We start from the raw sequence: 17852 nt of genomic DNA, 5'->3' as shown, positions 1-17852 counted from the left end.
GAACAAATTTCATTATGTGTTTTGAAACCAAATTAACTCCTTTTTTAAAGAAGTATTTTATTATTATTATTTCTTTAGTTTTTGGCTGGACTGTGCAGGCTGTGGGATCTTCGTTCCCCGGCCAGGGATCGAACCCGAGCCCCTTGGAGTGGAAGTGCAGAGTCCTAACCGCTGGACCGCCAGGGAGTTCCTAAACAAAATTAACTGTGAGAGAAGGGCCAAGAGGAGGAAATCATGCTAATTAAATGTGTCTTTGCATCAAGTCACTAAGTATTTTAGCATATCAGATGAATGGAAAAGTGCTAGAAGATTTAAGTTATCAGAATTAATTTTCTCAAGCAGATCATACAATTTCAGATTACTTGGAGGGAGATAGAAAAAGCAAGTGACCTTTTTCATTCAGGCAAATACGTGAAGCTTTTTAGAAGTTAACTGTCGGGCTTCCCTGGTGGCGCTGTGGTTGAGAGTCCGCCTGCCGATGCAGGGGACACGGGTTCGGGCCCCGGTCTGGGAAGATCCCACATGCTGCGGAGCGGCTGGGCCCGTGAGTCATGGCCGCTGAGCCTGCGCGTCCGGAGCCTGTGCTCCGCAACGGGAGAGGCCACAACAGTGAGAGGCCCGCGTACCGCAAAAAAACCCCCCAAAAAACCAAAAAAAAACAAGTTAACTATCAAAGGCTCTCCTGACGCGGAGGTTAAGCTTCCCCACTCCCAGGTGTTCGGCAGTGGTTTTAAGTCTCACTTTATCCGGAGAGTAGCCCTCTAGCCCTCTCTTTTTTGCAGTAAATTTCTGGCTCTCTGAGGAGCAAGTAATACAAAGGTGATCTCATTAACAACCAACTTGGAAAAGGTGCCAGGTCAAGGGGATACCTGCTCAGTGTTGACTGAGAAATGGTTTTTAAGAATCACACCTGGGGGAAGGTGGGTGGTTTTAAGTCTCGTTGCAGACCGAGCACTTCGGTGCAGCGTAGAGACCTTGGGCTCTGCCCTCTCACCCCAGAGGACAGAACGCAGATGCCTGTTCCCGGGAAGAGAGGCAAGAGGACCCCCCAGCTGACTCTTGAACAACGTGGGCTTGAACTGCACAGGTCCACATACACGTGGATGTTTTTCAGTAGTAAACTACAGAGCTACACGATCTGCGGGTATAGAATCGCAGGTGTGGAGGAACCTCACACATGGAGGGCTGACTGTAAATCCTACATGGATTTTTGACTGTGCGGAGGGTCGGTGCCCCTAACCCCCGCTTTGTTCAAGGGTCATCTGAATTTTCACATGGGTGGCAAGTATTTTATACCTTGAGGTTGAATACAGAAGGTGGTGGATAGAGGTGTCAGCCCCGTTCCACCCTTAAACCCAGATTTGGAAGCGTCCTGGGACCCTTTCCTCTTTGTTCTTTGTCTCTGAAGGGATCCATGAGATGTTTAATCTCCTCTCAGAAGACCTGAAGACTGATCATCTGTCCTCGATTTTTTCTTTTTTTCAATGTCTTTGAAGTAGTACTATGGTATTTAGAAGGAACGCTGACTTTATTTTAGGAGAGTTTTTGTCCTCCTGTATTTTGTCCTCCTGTAGTTTTTGTTCTCCTGTGTCCCTCTCTTCCCTGCAGTGTTTCTAGCATTTCATTCACCTCCATTCTGATCCTAATCCTCCCATTATTAGGCCTTTGTCATCTGTCCTCCTTTCCTTCTGAACGCTCTTTGCACTGTTCGTTAATTCCTTCATTTACTCTTTCACTTACTCTTTTCAAAGTGTCTCCCAAAGCCACCTGTAACATACGGGGAGGGGGTATAAAAATGAATGACCAGTAGAAGAACATACTGCTGCTTCTGTGTGCAGCACGTATTTTAGACATCTGTTGGTTTCTCTTGATAGAGGTTAAGCTACTTGAAGGCTGGAACCCTGTCTCACTTGTCTTTGTAGCCTGCCTCCCAGACTTAGCAAATACTCAGCTTGAGGAACAAGTGATGTCTATTTCTAGCCCATCATTCTGAGACTTAATGACAGAGGGACATAGTTCCATTTTCAGATATAGCAAAGGCATAATTATTTTCATCCATTCGTTCTCTTCAACTTCATTCTCAAAATTAGGTCCCGAGTTAATTGACAATTACCTTTGAAATGTGTGGGTTATTTGAGGCAACCAGGTGGTGACATTGAGTTCTCAGCCAGAAGTTTATTTCTGGAATCGATTCAGTGGCCTTGAGCTGGTTTTTCTTCCCTTGATTCCCAGAAACCATGGTTTCCCGGGAAAGATCATTCCCGTTTGAATGGGGCTGTGATTCTTGCTGGGTTAAGTAAAGAAGCCTTTTGGTTCTGCTTCTGCAAACTTACACACTGAACTGGGACAAATTTTTGTTTGGGGTAATGCCTGGGAAAAGAGGAACCTTTCATTTTATTCAGAAGTCAAAACAAGGCATCCCAACCACCTGGAGATTTTTTGGTCACAGCATACCAGCCTGGCTTCACTTTTATGCCTAACGGTTAGGCAGGCAGGCCTCTCTCTTTACACTCGGGCCAGCGCCCATCTCTCCCCGGGGAGCAGGGAGCGCGTCATCCGGATCTTGCCCTGTAATAGGTGCGGGGTTACGGGGAAGCCGGAGCTCACCGCTGCCCTCCTCCGGGTGCGGAGTTTCCCAGCGGCGTCTCCTGCCATCCTCACTGAGTTTGAAAACATACCCAGTGCCTTTTCAACCAGCCACCACTCAAAGGGCCCGGATTCCTTTTCTCTTCTTCCCCTGTGGAGCCGGAGAACCACCCAGTCAGGCGTCTGCCTGGTAAACTAATTCAGGAAACTTGACTACAGGTAGCTGGTGCTGCTCGTGTAGACCAGCTGCCCTCTGATGGCTCTCGTGGTCATTGACCGTGGTGATGCAGACCCGTTCAGGACACCTAGCTTTCCAGAGAAGCCCTGTTTCTGATCTGCAGGACTCTCGGCAGGGGAGGGATCGTAGTCCTCCTCGGGGTGATCCCAGCCTCTCGGCATTGGATTCTTCCAGATCCCTTCTGTCTCCTGTGCAGAGATCTCTAAAATTTGGTTTCCAACTTCCAAGCCTTTTATTTTGACCTTCGCAGCTGGATTTTACTGATGGCTCATCTCTCTATATTCTCTAAAATGATTTGTTTTTTTGTGCATTCCTCTGTATGGGTGATACCTTTAAACATATTTCCCAGCTTTTTTAAAAAAAAACTTTTTATTTTGAAATATTTATAATCCCTGAAAGTTGGGGAAAAAATAAACAGACAAGGAGGTCCCTGCACCCTTCTCCCAGCCTCCCCCCAGGGGTCACATCTCGCATAACCACGTGCACCGTCAAAGCAGGAAAGTGGCTTTGCCACACTCCCCAGAGCTTATTCCTAGAGTCTACTTTCCCCAGGTATGCAGTGCATGCACTCACGTGTGTGTGTGTGTGTGTGTGTGTATGTGTGTTTGCGTGCGCACGCACGCTTAGCTTCGTGAGATTTTGTCGTGTGTAGATTCATGTAACCACCACCACTCTGAATGTCCAGAGTCACGCAGAATCATCCCGTCACCGGCGGGCTCTCTTCTGCGCCTCCTCACACCCATGCCTGACCCCTACCCCCTAACCTCCAACCCCTGGCAACCACTAGTCTGTTGTTCTCCATCTCTGTCATCGTACTTCAAAAATGTTCCATAAATGGAATCATACAACATATACCTTTTTGAGATTGGCTTTTTCTACTCAGCAAAATTCCCGAGACCCATGCCTGTTGTTGTGTGTGTCAGTACTTTATTGCTGAGTAGTATTTCATGGTTTGGATGTATCACAGTTTCTTAACTATTTACCCTTTAAAAGACAGTTGGGATATTGTCAAGTTTTGGCTTTTCCAAAAAGAGAAGCTGTGGACCTTCATGTACAGGTTTTTGCATGAACTTAAGTTCTCATGTCTCTGGGATAAATGCCCAAGAGTACAACTGCCAGGTCCTTTGGTAAGCACATTGTTTTAAAAGAAACTGCCAAACATTTCCAGAATGCCTGTACCATTTTACACTCCCAGTAGCAATGTATGAGTGACCTCTAGCTTTTTAACATCTCAGAAGTCCAGTGGGAAAGGTTAAGATCAAATGCATAATATTTTAGGAAGTAAAGTTTACCTTCTATGATCAAATCTCGATAATTTTTATGTTAATATTCAATTCCTTAGATGAACTCTCTAAATAAACTCTTAAATGTTTGATTTCTTTAGCTTGTTTATCTGATGTACACAGAAACGAGCAATTAAATGGCCACAAGCCAGAGAAAGCAAGAGGAAACTCAGGGCCTAGAACCGTCCACTACATCATTGCCCCTTGCAAGACTGAGCATTGGATTTGACTTTGGTTTCAAAGTCAACATTCAGTTGCTACCTACTGCTTTGGCAATTATGCCTTCACATAGATTGTGGTATCTGGTATTAAAAAAAAAAAAATAGGTGGTCTTCCCATAGGTGGGAATATCCAAAAAAAGAGATCTAATCATTTATGCTTTCTTTCTGTAAAAAGATAATCTTTATTAAAATAATTAAGAAAGTATACTATAGTGTAGCACATCCCCTTACTGAACTGGCTGAGTGATCTGGGACAGGCTGCTCTGTGGTGCCTCAGCTTTCTCTCTGCAGAATTGGGAATAACAGCATCTCTGAGGGCTATGGACCAGTTGGATGCAATTACACACTCACCATCCTAGCTGCCAATAAATGTCCTTGTTTTTCCTCCTCACCTGCCTTGTTACTCAACAAATGATTTAACTATAAGACACAGAGGTATAAATACCTGGGTATGAATACTTGGGTATAGTCCTGATACCTTCCTTACTCATCTTTGAGCAACAGGAACTGCTTAATCTGCTTCTGTTGCCCTTTCTCAGGGTGAGCGCCTCACTCTGACCCTTCAGATCAGCAGTCAGCCTTGCCGGGTGCACAGCTCCAGCGCTGCAGCCAGCTCAGGGCAGAGGAGGCTGTTACAGAGAATCTTTGCTCATGGTTCCGTCACATTGGCATACATTGCTTTGTTCACATCACTAACTACTTTTGTTCCCAGCCAAAGCTGCAAAATAAATGAATTTTTTCACCAAGTAAGTATGTGTAAAACATTTGGGTTGGCCAGTGGGGAAGAGGAATGTTATTATCTAAAAGGAAAATCCTTTTGTCAGTTTAGTTTAATTCATGTAAAGCTTTTTTTTTTTTCCCCCTAGAGAATGGTTTAAAACCTGTTTAAATTCATTAAGTTTCTCTTTCTTCTTATCGACCCAATATTTTGAGGCAGAGAAAATTTTTAGATCAAGAGAGAAATTAGAAGTTAGTGTGTAAAACTGTAGGGAACTCTAATATACCTGACAGAGAATAGTCACTTAGTAGATGATTATTAAATGAATGAATTAATAATATACTATCTTATCTTTATTTGTAACTCACTGTTACAGTGGGGACTACACATATATCCCTGTGCACTAACTCCAGATTTTATCATTTCTTATTGAAGGGAGAGTCTAAATGTCTGCTTCTAAACGGAGAGTCGCAAACGTCTGCTTTAATTAGTCATTTGTAGGTTGGCCTCAGTTAATGTAACGAGGTGAGGCACTTGTACAGAAGTTCAGGGAATACAACATTAGGTCTTAAAATGCCCAGCTGAAAATGGATGTCTGTGTAATCTCGTTTACTTGTTAGACTTCTTTTTAGAGGGCATTTTAACATTTTGATACTCAGCTTCATAAACTAAATGTGATAGGGCTTCGGTTAATTGAGAGAAATAAACTATCCATGTGTATTTCTGTCATGTACTGTTTGTTACTGTTTATTGTTCTTATTGAATAAGTGGTAGGAAGATTCATCACCAGCAGTGTTTTGTCAGAAAGCTTAAAAGTTCTAGGTAAGCTGGGCCAATAGAGACTGAAAAGCCTTTTTTGGTTTTGTTGTTGTTTGTTTTCTCTTCCTTTTTATAAAGCACAAAATGCAGAACCATAAGATCAGGGAGGGTTGGGCTTTCTGCTTGGGGCCCAGGATGTTGATGGATACAAGTTGATGACCAAAATGGGTGAAGATTTTTATAAGAACGAACTTATTTCTCCTAAATGATTTCAAGTCTGTATTCCAAGACAAATTAGATCCCTGGGTAGTGAAAGAACTTGATAGTTAGTTCACCAAATTTGGTGTATCGCTCTCTAAGGAACTGTGGGAAAAGGAAGAGATGCCAGAAGGCCAAAAATGCACTTGTGCATTCTTAAGAAGGTAGATTTCCCATATTACTCAGGTTGAGGTCACTCCTAAGCAGAGTTCTAGAAAAGACAGTTTATAAACTGCCTTTTAAAAGGGAAGAAGTGAATGAACACGTTATGCCATGTGAACTTTATTTCGTTCTTTACTAGGTTTCTGATTTGAAGAAGAGTACGCAGTGGAATCAGTGAGCATTTAACCAAGCATTTGACATTTAATTTGTACACAGAAAAATATGGGCTGAATCACTGTGGAACAGACTCAGCTGAGGGTGTCCGTTGACACAAGACCAAGACTGTCCTTATCCTCCCAGACTGATTTCTGAGTAGACCATGCCAGGAAGAAAGTGTCTGTGATGGGAAGACATTGCTCATACCCCGCCTGTGAATGAGGAAGTCATTTCCAGCCCAGACCCACAGTTAGATCAGCTTTCTGATGGAGGGGGTGACGGGAGCTGGTAGACCAGTCATCCCAGGTGGACCTGAGGCCCCACAGACAGATGGTTTTAATCCCTGGCGTCACCTGCTGCAGGGGGGCAGCCTGTGCAGTTGCCATGTCTTTGAACTGCCTCCACCCACCTCTTCAGAACTTTTGCGTCCGTCTGGGACATCTGGAGAGATTGTATATCCAAGTCCAGGCACCCTGAAAACTTGCCTTTGTTGTGTTGAGAGCATTTTTGTCTTGAAAGTGGTCAAATTGTCATAAAGCCAGGACAGACTCGGTGCTGAAGCAGAAATAATCATGGCTGCATTAAAAACCTTGCAGCTGAGGCTGGCAGTGGGAGTGTTGGTTAGTGGATGACCTCAGCGGGGCTGGAGGTTGTTTGCACTGCAGACCTCTGTCTCTAAGCACGAGGCCTCTGAGTGCGTGGATTGGCACAGAGGGCAAGTTGATCAAAGTCTAGACCAGGGACTGCCAGATATATCAGATAATAAAATAGAATCAGGAAAGATCCCGGCAAGAGTAAGTCCAAATCTATGACAGAAATTTCATTCATGGGTTTTAATTCATGAGTCTGTTTTGAATCAGAAGTAGGCGGGTTACAGAGGTAATAAGTCACATAGGTGGCAGCAGCATGTGTTAAACAAAGGATATTCCTACTTGTGTTGATGGACAGTGTCCCCAGTAATTCCTCCCCCAGGGTGACGTATTTAGCTGCAATGAGTAAAGGCAGAGTCATGACCAGGGGGCCAGTCAGCCCGCCCGCCCGCCCGCTCGCTGCTGCTTGGGTCACGTCTGGTGCTGCCTTCAGTGCTTCAGCCCCCAAATTGGGGGGCGGGGAGTTCAGAGGAGAGACAGCTGGTGCTGCCAGAGCTGGCCGAGTGCAGGGAATAACGTGTTCGTCTCCGGAGACGGAGGCCAGGCTGCAGGAACAGGCACTATCTCCAGAGATTTGAAGAGCGCAAGAGGAAGTACACTTGGACCAGCTGCGTACTGTTTCGGGGAGACAGGGTTGCGCTCAGAATGACCCTGGGTGGCGAGGCACTTTCCCCTAACTTGATGCCTCAGGGAGCGACAGCTGCTGGAGGGAGTGTCTTACCCGCTGGGGATGTGGTGGAATAAAAAGAAGATTTAAAATTCTAAATCTCAAAATCTGTTTTTAGCGAATTAGACTTCATGTAAATGTCTGGGAGGTTGAGGTCCTGGCACTGCCCCGCTCTCCGAGTCGGCCGTGGGTCCAGCCGTGTCACCGGTCCTCGCTTCCACCGCAGAGCCCGACGCCCCCCTTAACGGTGTCCCTCCTTAATGTGTCGGCTGCCCTTGCCACGCTCCGGGGGTTTCCTCCTTTTCTGTCCCCCTTACACATATTCGCCTTGGAATTACTTCATGACGCTGACGTTACTTGCCCTCCCTCCATACAACCTGCCTACGTTTCATCTCATCTCATCGTACTAAGGGATCTTTTATCACCCATCCAAGAATAATCAGTACCCCTGAAACCCTTACTCCGCAGTCAGGTGACAGGCATGTGCCCCAGAATCACAGTTGGTCATTTCAGGCTAAAGAACATGCTGTTCGTGGCTGGAGCAGTTCCCCTTTGATCCCTGCTTCCTCTGCCTGAAACGGAATCGCGTTCTGTGCTCATAGCAGGTGCCCTCTGAAATTCCCCCTGCAAGTTGCCCTGCAAATTGCCGCCTGCTTCTGTTCCCGGCTTTTTTTTTTTTTTTTTGCCTGTGTCAGGTCTTAGTTGTGGCACGCGGGATCTTTCGCTGCGGCGCTCGGGCTTCTCTCTAGTTGTGGCGTGCGGGTTTTCTCTCTCTAGTGTGGCGTGCAGGCTCCGGGGCGCATGGGCTCTATAGTTGTGGCGTGCAGGCTTCAGAGCACGTGGGCTCTGCAGTTTGCAGCACGCGGGCTTAGTTGCCCCACGGCATGTGGGATTTTAGTTCCCTGACCAGGGATCCAACCCACGTCCCCTGCATTGTAAGGTGGATTCTTTACCACTGGACCACCAGGGAAGTCCCTGCTCCCGGCTTTTACACTTCCCACGCCGGCCCTGCGGCTCACCCATCCCCACTGGTACCTGAATGATTGTCAAAAACAAGAGTAGGGAAATGGATACCAGTGGTGGTAGCTTCTATTTACAAAGTGCTTGTGGTAATTGAGCACTGCCACACATTTGTGGTCATCTTACTTGATTCTCAAACTCATGGTAAAATGATCCCATTTCACAGATGAGAAAACTGAAGGCAGAGAACTGCAAGGACTTTTCCCAAGGTCACATGGGGGATAAGGACCCCCCAGCTGGTGTGTTGCGCTCCTACCTCCATCCAGATGGACCAGGCTGGTAGCCTGCATTCAGACTGTGCATCTTGGGAGCGGTTGCAGCTAGAGCAGTCCCCACATCTCGGGGCTCCCATGTGACCACCCACTGAACCAGCTGGAGACTCAGTGCTTTCCTGGGATCTCCCACCCCAGTGAGTTCCTCTCAGAGCCCTCTATAACAAGGAAAGGGCTTTTTCAGGGGCTTTCTCCCAGCAGAGCTTTGACTCCTTCTTTAGGCTCCACCCAGCATGGGCGGTGTGGGGGAAGGGACTGGGATAGGGGATGCCCAGGGGTCAGACCCAGCAGATGCTCGATCCAGGACCAGGCTCTCCCACAGCTTATCACAGGAGTTTTCTTCCAGGAACTCCATGGGTCTTTCTAAACCAGCCTTCTCTCTGGATCCTGGACTGTGACCCAAGTCTGTACGCACCTGCACCCCATTCTGGGCTGGTTTCAAGTTCTCCTGCATGGAACGCTCCTGGCCACAGCTCGGGTGGCCTCTAGGGGACAGCGTTGCGTAACTCCGGCTGCCTGGCCGTCACCTGGCTGTGGGCACGGTTCTCTGAGAAGTGGATTCCATGCTGCTGAGAACTTGGATAAAATACAACTCCTCTCTCATTGTCGGGCAAAGATTTATCTTTTCATTGTAAATTAACAGCATGCCCAGAACTGCAATTTTTTGCACCCTCAGGAAGTCTATGGTAAAAATTTCACAGGCATCCTAGAGACTATTTCTCATTCCTTTATTCAGACGTTATTTTGGGCGTCACATGTACCACTTCGAAAGCTTAAAAATAGACTTTGTCTGACTCATATTGTATTATGATATGCATCAGTTCATCATCGGTTGGCATTGGAAATGACCTTTCTCTGAGACTTTTTCCTCCAAAATGAATGGGAATATTTCCTGTAGGACCCGACAGAGGAATTCTAAAGGGCAGAGGAGCTTTGGGCGTTTTAATCGTGGATTTAAACGTAGGCTCGCTCCTGCTGCCTCCGTTTTTTTTCCCTTTTCAACTGCGTGAACCCCTCCATAGCTGGGCCCTTCCCTGGCTCCGCAGCCGGCTGGGCGGTGTGCACCCTCCACCACGGATGCGTGTCGAGATGTCCAGGCTCTTGGAGGAATTAGCTGGTTCTTTCAGAACTTACCAGGAAGAAAGGAAAGGGTTTGACCCACACATACTCGTGGCACTTTCCCCAGAACCAAAGGGAAGAGAGTTCTATAGCGTCGGGACTAATTCCAGCACCTTTTCCCTCGTACTGCACTGTTTTTAGGTGTAAAAAGATTTAAATGCGGCACGGTCTTAAGTTTACCAGACTAAGTGACCTATTTTGAACAATTGGTTGGAACTTGGACGTGTTTTGAAAAATACCCAGAGAAAGAACACTTCTAAAAACTTTGTGATTCTTATTATCAAAATTTCTCTTACAAGAACAAAACTATAATAGTGGCTAGCGTATGTTATTTTGAAGAAACATGTATCGTCTTGTTGAATCTTCTCAGTAACTCCCTGGAGTAGGCATTATTACCATGTCCATTTTACAGATGAGAATGCCGAGACATGGATCCAAGGAAGTTGCTCTAGGTCACACCCTAGGAAATGTTAAGTCAGGATTTGAACTCAGGCAATCTGGCTTCAGAACCCACGCCTCGTAATCGTTATTCCATATCACAAGAAAAGTGTTCTTTAATTACTTGTGGATAAAACACTTTTTAATTGAGATATAATGGACATATGATTAGTTTCAGGTTTACAGCATAATGATTCAGTACTCCTATATACTGTGAAATGATCACCTTCCCATGGAAGATTTTTCATGGGAAATATTAGAGCAAATTGGGAGATTCTTTATGGTCATAATGATTTCATCCTTCCTATTACTAATAACTGCAGCAACCAGTTTCATGGGAATTTAGAGAACAAGGCAAAACAAAATGAAAAACAAGAGTATGTTATTGATGGGACCCTTAATAGATGTGCAGACTATCAGTCCATATTTGGTCTGTCTATGAATGGCATTGTTTCATGTTGAAATGCAGCATCAATGTGAAGTGTGACCAGGTCTGGAGGCCTCCTTTCTGATACTGTACTGGCTTTGCTCATAGGTTGGCGCTGCTAATAGGTTTGCCCATGTTGTTCAGGTCACTTCATCACCTATGGCCTCTTTTCCTTAATCTGTTAAGATCACAGAGGTGAACCAGCCTCTGTCTAAAATGCCTATAATTAAAATCCTTGGATTGTATGAAATTTGATATCTTACAGAGATGGGTAAATAATATGATACAAGTTGACATTTTAACATTTTTAGTAAAATTAACTCTTAGGACCCCAAGTACTTGACTAAAAGTAAGTTCTTTGCCAGCACTTCCCTTATTTTTAAATTTACCTGCCCTATTTAAAATACTTATTCACCTGACAAGAGCCAGCTGGCAAATACTTTGTTTTCAACTGAATACATGTTTAACAACAAAAGAACTCTTGAAAGGTTAGCTTGGATTTGCTATCATTAGTCATTAGGGAATTGCTAATTAAACCCATAATGAGATACCCCTCATTTTGAATGGCAACAATTAAAAAGACCGACCACATTGGTATCGGTAATGATGTGGAGAGATTGGAGCTCTCAGACACTGCCAGGGGCAGCGGGGGCCGGGGAATGTGAAATGAGCCACTTTGGAAAACAGTTTGGCATTTTCTTAAAAAGTTAAACATACACCTACCATATGATCCAACCGCTCTGCACCTAGATGTGTACCAACCAGAAAGGAAAGCACGGGTGCATACGGAGACTATGCACCAGTGTGCATAGCGGCTGTGTTTGTAATGGCCCCAAGCTGAAAACAACCCAGATGTCGTCAACATCTGAGTGGATAAACTGTGGCGTCGACACAGAATGGAATATTACTCAGTAACAAAGAGGAAAGGACTGCTGATACACACGGTAGTATGGGTGAAATCTCAAGATAATTATGCGGAAAGAAGCCAGACCAAAAAAAAAAAAAAGAGGACCTACTGTATGATTCCGTGAATGTAATTCTTTTTTTTTTTTTAGAAAATGCAAGCTAATCTGTAGTGGCAGAAAGCAGGCTGGTGATCGCCTGGAAGGAAGACAGAGGGAAGGATTACCGGGGGCACGGGAAGGCTCTGGGGGTGATGGAGTCACTGTCACTGTCTTGATAGCGTTGATCTTTTCATGGGTTTACATGTGTCCAAACTTATCAAATTGTGTATTTTAAACTTGTGCCATTGCTTCTGTGTCCGTCAGGCCTCAGTAAAGCAGTGGTGCTGTGTCAGCCACGAGGCCACGTGGCTGGCAGTGTCGGGGCCCCCTCTATCCCCGCACCTGGGGCAGCCGCCTGTAATGTACACATACGTTACGGTACAGGAGGTGATTATTCCATCCCCGGGGAAGCAGGAAGCCTTTTCTCCACGCACAAACCGCTCCCAAGCCACCAGGGCCCTTTCAGTTTAATTAATTGTCCCTTCAGTTCGCTGAATGGCTGCCCCGGGACCTGGAAGAGGCAGTGGGCTTCCCAGAAGCGGGCGAGGTGCCCTGTCCCCGCCAGGCTGGAAGCAGTCCTTGTCCCAAGTTGTCTTTGCCTATCCATGTGTGCGAACACCTTGTTAACAGTCATGGCAGTGAAGGTGATCACGTGTTTCCAGTCTGTGCTCCTGTCATCGACGGACTGACCTGTGTCCGGGTTGACCGTCGCCTGTGTTGGGAGCGGGGACCTGGCAGAGCCGCATCCGAATCCCCTGCCGGGCGCGGCGACGGGTTGATTTTACCACGTTATATGTTTCCTTCTTTTTGAGGGATGTAAAGCCCCCCTGTCTGAGCAGCAGTTTAATAATTAATAATGGACTGTCATGCTCTTGCTAAAAATAAAACTGTCCACCTGCTAAGTAAGAGTCAGAAGACGCGTAGAAGAATGCCCGTTACGTTTAGCAGGCGTTCCCGCCGTTGGAGGGTTTTTTCTGTTTCCTGTTGCACCTGGGTTGGGTCTGGGAAGCACCAGGAATGGTCGCTGCCCTCCCCTGTCCTTTCTCTCCTTTGTGACCATCCCCTCAGGCTCTCTGCCTGGTTGTTTCTTCACCTCGCGTCCTGCTCTGTGTCCCACTGGCCGCCGGCCCCCCTGCCGCCTGCCTCCCTCTCAGCTCCCTGGGAACCGCTGCCGCCGGTCCCCTCCCGGCCCGGAACCCCCAGCCCCGGGGAAGCGGGAAGGGCCGGGCTCACAGCGCTGTCCCCGCAGCTGTGGACATGGCTGGAGGAGCTGCAGAAGGAGCTGCTGGACGACGTGTACGCCGAGTCCGTGGAGGCCGTGCAGGACCTCATCAAGCGCTTCGGGCAGCAGCAGCAGACCACGCTGCAGGTGACCGTGAACGTGATCAAGGAAGGGGAGGACCTCATTCAGCAGCTGAGGTGGGCCACGCCCCGTCCCTGTCCTCCGTCCCCACGCGGACGCTCTGAGGTCTGCGGGGGGCTTCCCGTCCCCCTCACTTTTTGGAACAATTAGCTATAATCCTCTGTCCACCTAGGCAGAGAACGAATAACATCCATGCATGCAAAGGAGACCAGCATCACTCTCTCTTTTCTTTTCTCTTTTTCTCTCTCACAGTTTTTTTTCACTCTTATGATTTTTCTCATTATGGCATTGACTAATACGCCTCCCCAGGATTCAGGTCTTATTAATATTTCCTTTTAACAGCTACCTAGAAATTACTGAGATTTCTTTACAAACCAGGTGAATTTAAACTTCCCAGGACCACGTCCTTCAGGCCCTGAGTGACCTGCTTTTTCTACGGTGAGGTGGGCGTCACTCCTCTCAGAGTCCAGGCTCGGCAGGCCTGGCCTCGGGTGGCACCAGGTGACACTCCGGTGCTCCTAGTGGCAGGAAGCGGGGAGGCAGGCTGGGGCAGAGAGCATATCCCTGTCCTTGGGTCACAGGGAGCGGTCACGTAAATGCAGCGCCCCTGCTGGATCGCTGGGGTAGCTTATCTCATTGCCCCTGACGACTTCCCGTGATGCTCACTTTTCTGAGAGTCCGGCAGACTTCCTCGATCAAGGCTCAGTTGGCTGCATTACAGCTTAGCCCCACAGCTGACGTGGCTCCACCATTTGTAGCGAACGGGTGCCATCTGTTCTCTACTTACGGAGAAACGTGGCTGAAGGTGGAACTCTACGACGTGACTCACGTGGCCGTCAGCCTTCTTTTAAGAGATGGGCTGTGAAGAAGTGCGGAAGGCGATCCTCAGCGTATCCTGAGGTCCAGGGAGGAAGGCCCGGCTTGTCTGGCGGGAGGGGCGGCGTGTTCCGTGTTCGGAGCGCGGCGGTCCCGCTTCCCGCCGGCTTCTTCCCCGAGGCCCCAGCCGCCGGTTCTGGCCCCCGGCAGGGTGAGACTCTCCCATCCAGTTCCTGTTTGTCCCTCTCCGCCCCTTCTCAGGGACTCCGCCATCTCCAGCAACAAGACCCCACACAACAGCTCCATCAGCCACATCGAGACGGTGCTGCAGCAGCTGGACGAGGCCCAGGCCCAGATGGAGGAGCTCTTCCAGGAGCGCAAGATCAAACTCGAGCTCTTTCTGCAGCTGCGCATCTTCGAGAGGGACGCCATCGACGTGAGTGTCCGCCCCGCCCCGCCCACCCGGGTCTGCTCCCAGAGCTCCAGCACCCTCCTCTGCCCCAGCCTTTGCACCGGGAGGGGGAGGGGGAGGGGAGGGGTGGGGGAGGGAAAGAGCGGCTCCTCCCAGCTCGGCCCTGGGAGATGGGGCCTGGCTCTGGGGCAGGCAGGTGGGCAGCGGGACAGACACCACACAGCAGGACAGCAAAGCGAGCGAGCTTTGAGAGTGGATCCAGGCAGGGCTTCTACAAACAGGGCCACCTTGTCACCTTGGCTTGTTCATCCTTGATTGGACCCCTCACAGCAGCCCCCTTGTCCTGGAAGCAGAAGCACAAGCTCAGGGCAGTGATGCTCTTCCTCCCTCCTTCCCTGCCCCCCGCCACTCCTCTCCCTTCAAGAGTGAGTGTTCCCTGAGCGTGTGGTCATAAGGCTGTACGTCCCAGGAAAGCCCATTTTTTTCCCCACAGAAGTGTTCTCAGGCCATCTGTAATTCTTACCTAAAAAATTGACTTTTGCACCTTATATGTGACTGGGAGAAAGAAGGACAGGTTTCTTAAGAGGGCGGTTCTTAATTCTCTGCCAGGCAAGATCTTTTATTTTTGAACTTGATGAAGTACCAGCAGAAGTAAGTATAATTGGATGACGCTGAATCTGTGTGTGAAATATGATAAAAGGAACCCGAACTCCCTGGTGAGCCTGGCTTCCTGGAGCCGGCGGGCTTCATGCCGCTGCTGGCAGGGACCTGCTGCCTGTCCAGGTACCTCCACACATCCCAGGTGGCCCGTGCCTGGCGGCCAGAATCTGTAGAGCCTGCTGTCTCCATATCTATCACTTGTCCTGCGTTTGGAACAGGGCCTTGAGGGCAGTGGGGTCCAGACCAAGGTGCCACCAAAGGCAGAGGGATGGCAGAGCTGCCACAGCTGAGGGCGACCGTCTGCCCGAAGTGGGCCTTGGTGCTAGTCCCTCGGTCCCGCCCCGAGGGGTGGTTTGGTGTGTGTGCCTCTCACAGGGGCCTTTGGTTGCCTGCTTGTCTAAACTTCCATCAGTGTTTTCATTAAAGAAAGGCCATCTTGGCTGTTTCATTGTCATCACTGGTTGATGACAAGAAAGGAGTTAAACCCTACACACGTTGCCTGATAACAGCTACTCAAGGGCTCTGGTCTTAACCTTCCCATCCACGTGGAGCCACACGAAGAAGAGGTGCGCTGGTCTCCACTCACGGTGCCGCGGCACAGCTGCCAGGTTGGAGCGTTTGGGGATAGCCAGGGTCAGGGTGCATCATCGGGGGGTAGCCAGGGTCAGGGTCCATCATTGGTGGGTAGCCAGGGTCAGGCTGCATCATTGAGGGGTAGCCGGGGTCAGGGCGCATCATCGGGGGGTAACCAGGGTCAGGGCGCATCATCGGGGGGTAGCCAGGGTCAGGGCGCATCATCGGGGGGTTAGCCAGGGTCAGGGCGCATCATCGGGGGGTAGCCAGGGTCAGGGCGCATCATCGGGGGGTAGCCAGGGTCAGGGCGCATCATCGGGGGGTAGCCAGGGTCAGGGCGCATCATCGGGGGGTAGCCAGGGTCAGGGCGCATCATCAAGGGGTAGCCAGGGTCAGGGCGCATCATCGGGGGGTAGCCAGGGTCAGGGCGCATCATCGGGGGGTAGCCAGGGTCAGGGTGCATCATTAGTGGGCAGACAGGGTCAGAGTGCATTATTGGTGGTCAACAAGGGTCAGGGCGCATCATTGGTGGGTAGCCAGGGTCAGGGCGCATCATCAAGGGGTAGCCAGGGTCAGGGTTCATCATTGGGGGTAGCCAGGGTCAGGGTTCATCATCGGGGGGCAGCCAGGGTCAGGGCGCATCATCGGGGGGTAGCCAGGGTCAGGGCGCATCATCGGGGGGTAGCCAGGGTCAGGGCGCATCATCGGGGGGTAGCCAGGGTCAGGGCGCATCATCAAGGGGTAGCCAGGGTCAGGGCGCATCATCGGGGGGTAGCCAGGGTCAGGGTTCATCATCGGGGGGCAGCCAGGGTCAGGGCACATCATCGGAGGGTAGCCAGGGTCAGGGCGCGTCATCAGAGGGTAGCCAGGGTCAGGGCGCATCATCGGGGGGTAACCAGGGTCAGGGCACATCATTGGGGGTGACCAGGGTCAGGAAGCATCATTGGGGGGTAGCCAGGGTCAGGGTGCATCATTAGTGGGCAGCCAGGGTCAGAGTGCATTGTTGGTCAGCAAGGGTCAGGGTGCATCATTGGGGGCTGACCAGGGTCAGGGTGCAGCCCTGCATGAACAGAAAAGCCAGCGTGGCTGCCTTCCTCTCTGACCTCCACTTCATAGGAATTGCTCCTGGTGACTTAACTGCTTACTGAATAGTTTCGATCAAGAAACACAGGGCAATCAGAAGTATTATTGGAAGTTTTCCTTCCAGGACATTTTGATATTTGAAATAAAATATTGGCTTTACTTGTATTAATGTTATTGCAAAGGGAAAAAAATTTTTTTATTGTATTTCTACTTTCATAAAACTACTTTTTTTTAATATTTATTTATTTATTTATTTATTTATTGTCTGTGTTGGGTCTTCATTTCTGTGCGAGGGCTTTCTCCACTTGCGGCGAGCAGGGCCCACTCTTCATCGCGGTGCGCGGGCCTCTCACTGTTGCGGCCTCTCCCGTTGCGGAGCACAGGCTCCAGACGCGCAGGCTCAGTAGTTGTGGCTCACGGGCTTAGCCGCTCCGCGGCATGTGGGATTTTCCCAGACCAGGGCTCGAACCCGTGTCCCCTGCATTGGCAGGCAGATTCTTAACCACTGCGCCACCAGGGAAGCCCCCAAAACTACTGTTTTAAAACGTAGATCAGGAACCAAAAACATACATTTTCCCCACGTGATAGCCACAGAGTTCCACATGACCTCAGCAAAGCCACCGCTCTCGGCCAGGGGTAAGCGCTTTCCTAAGCTGGGAACGTAACCCTGCAGTTCGGTCACAGACCAGCTAAAATATAGTTTAAAACTTTTAAATGTCACAGCCTGAGAGCCTCTGTTCTCTGGAGTAATCCTGAAAATGTGAAAACCTGAGCAGTTTAGGCTCTGCAGGGATTTCCTCTCCTGTCTGGGAAGATGCCCCCTCTGACTGCCCATAGGAGGCATGGAGTTATCTTTGTGGTAGAAATTCATCTGTTACCTGGTCAGTTAGAAAACCCCCCCCGTGTCACTTGTATTTCAGTTGAAATAGCATTTCCATCTCTCAGAAGTGGAGCAGGATTTCCTATG

At 49.0% G+C, this 17852-nt stretch overlaps 1 protein-coding gene across 1 annotated transcript in view; it reads left to right on the top strand.

Moving 5' to 3' along the window:
* The window catches only part of TRIO (trio Rho guanine nucleotide exchange factor), a gene marked incomplete at its 5' end in the record, with an annotated part of 376660 nt that overhangs the window by 221064 nt on the left and 137744 nt on the right, over positions 1 to 17852 (top strand). The window contains 2 exons of the mRNA XM_079704002.1: positions 13228 to 13397; positions 14419 to 14593. Of these exons, the coding sequence (XP_079560128.1) occupies positions 13228 to 13397; positions 14419 to 14593 (345 nt within the window). The remainder of the gene's footprint in view (positions 1 to 13227; positions 13398 to 14418; positions 14594 to 17852) is intronic.

The sequence above is a fragment of the Hyperoodon ampullatus genome, assembly GCF_949752795.1.
Source record: "Hyperoodon ampullatus genome assembly, chromosome: 4".
Classification (NCBI taxonomy): domain Eukaryota; kingdom Metazoa; phylum Chordata; class Mammalia; order Artiodactyla; family Ziphiidae; genus Hyperoodon; species Hyperoodon ampullatus.
Note: the sequence above shows the minus strand (reverse complement) of the source record. Positions and strands in the feature narration are given on the sequence as shown.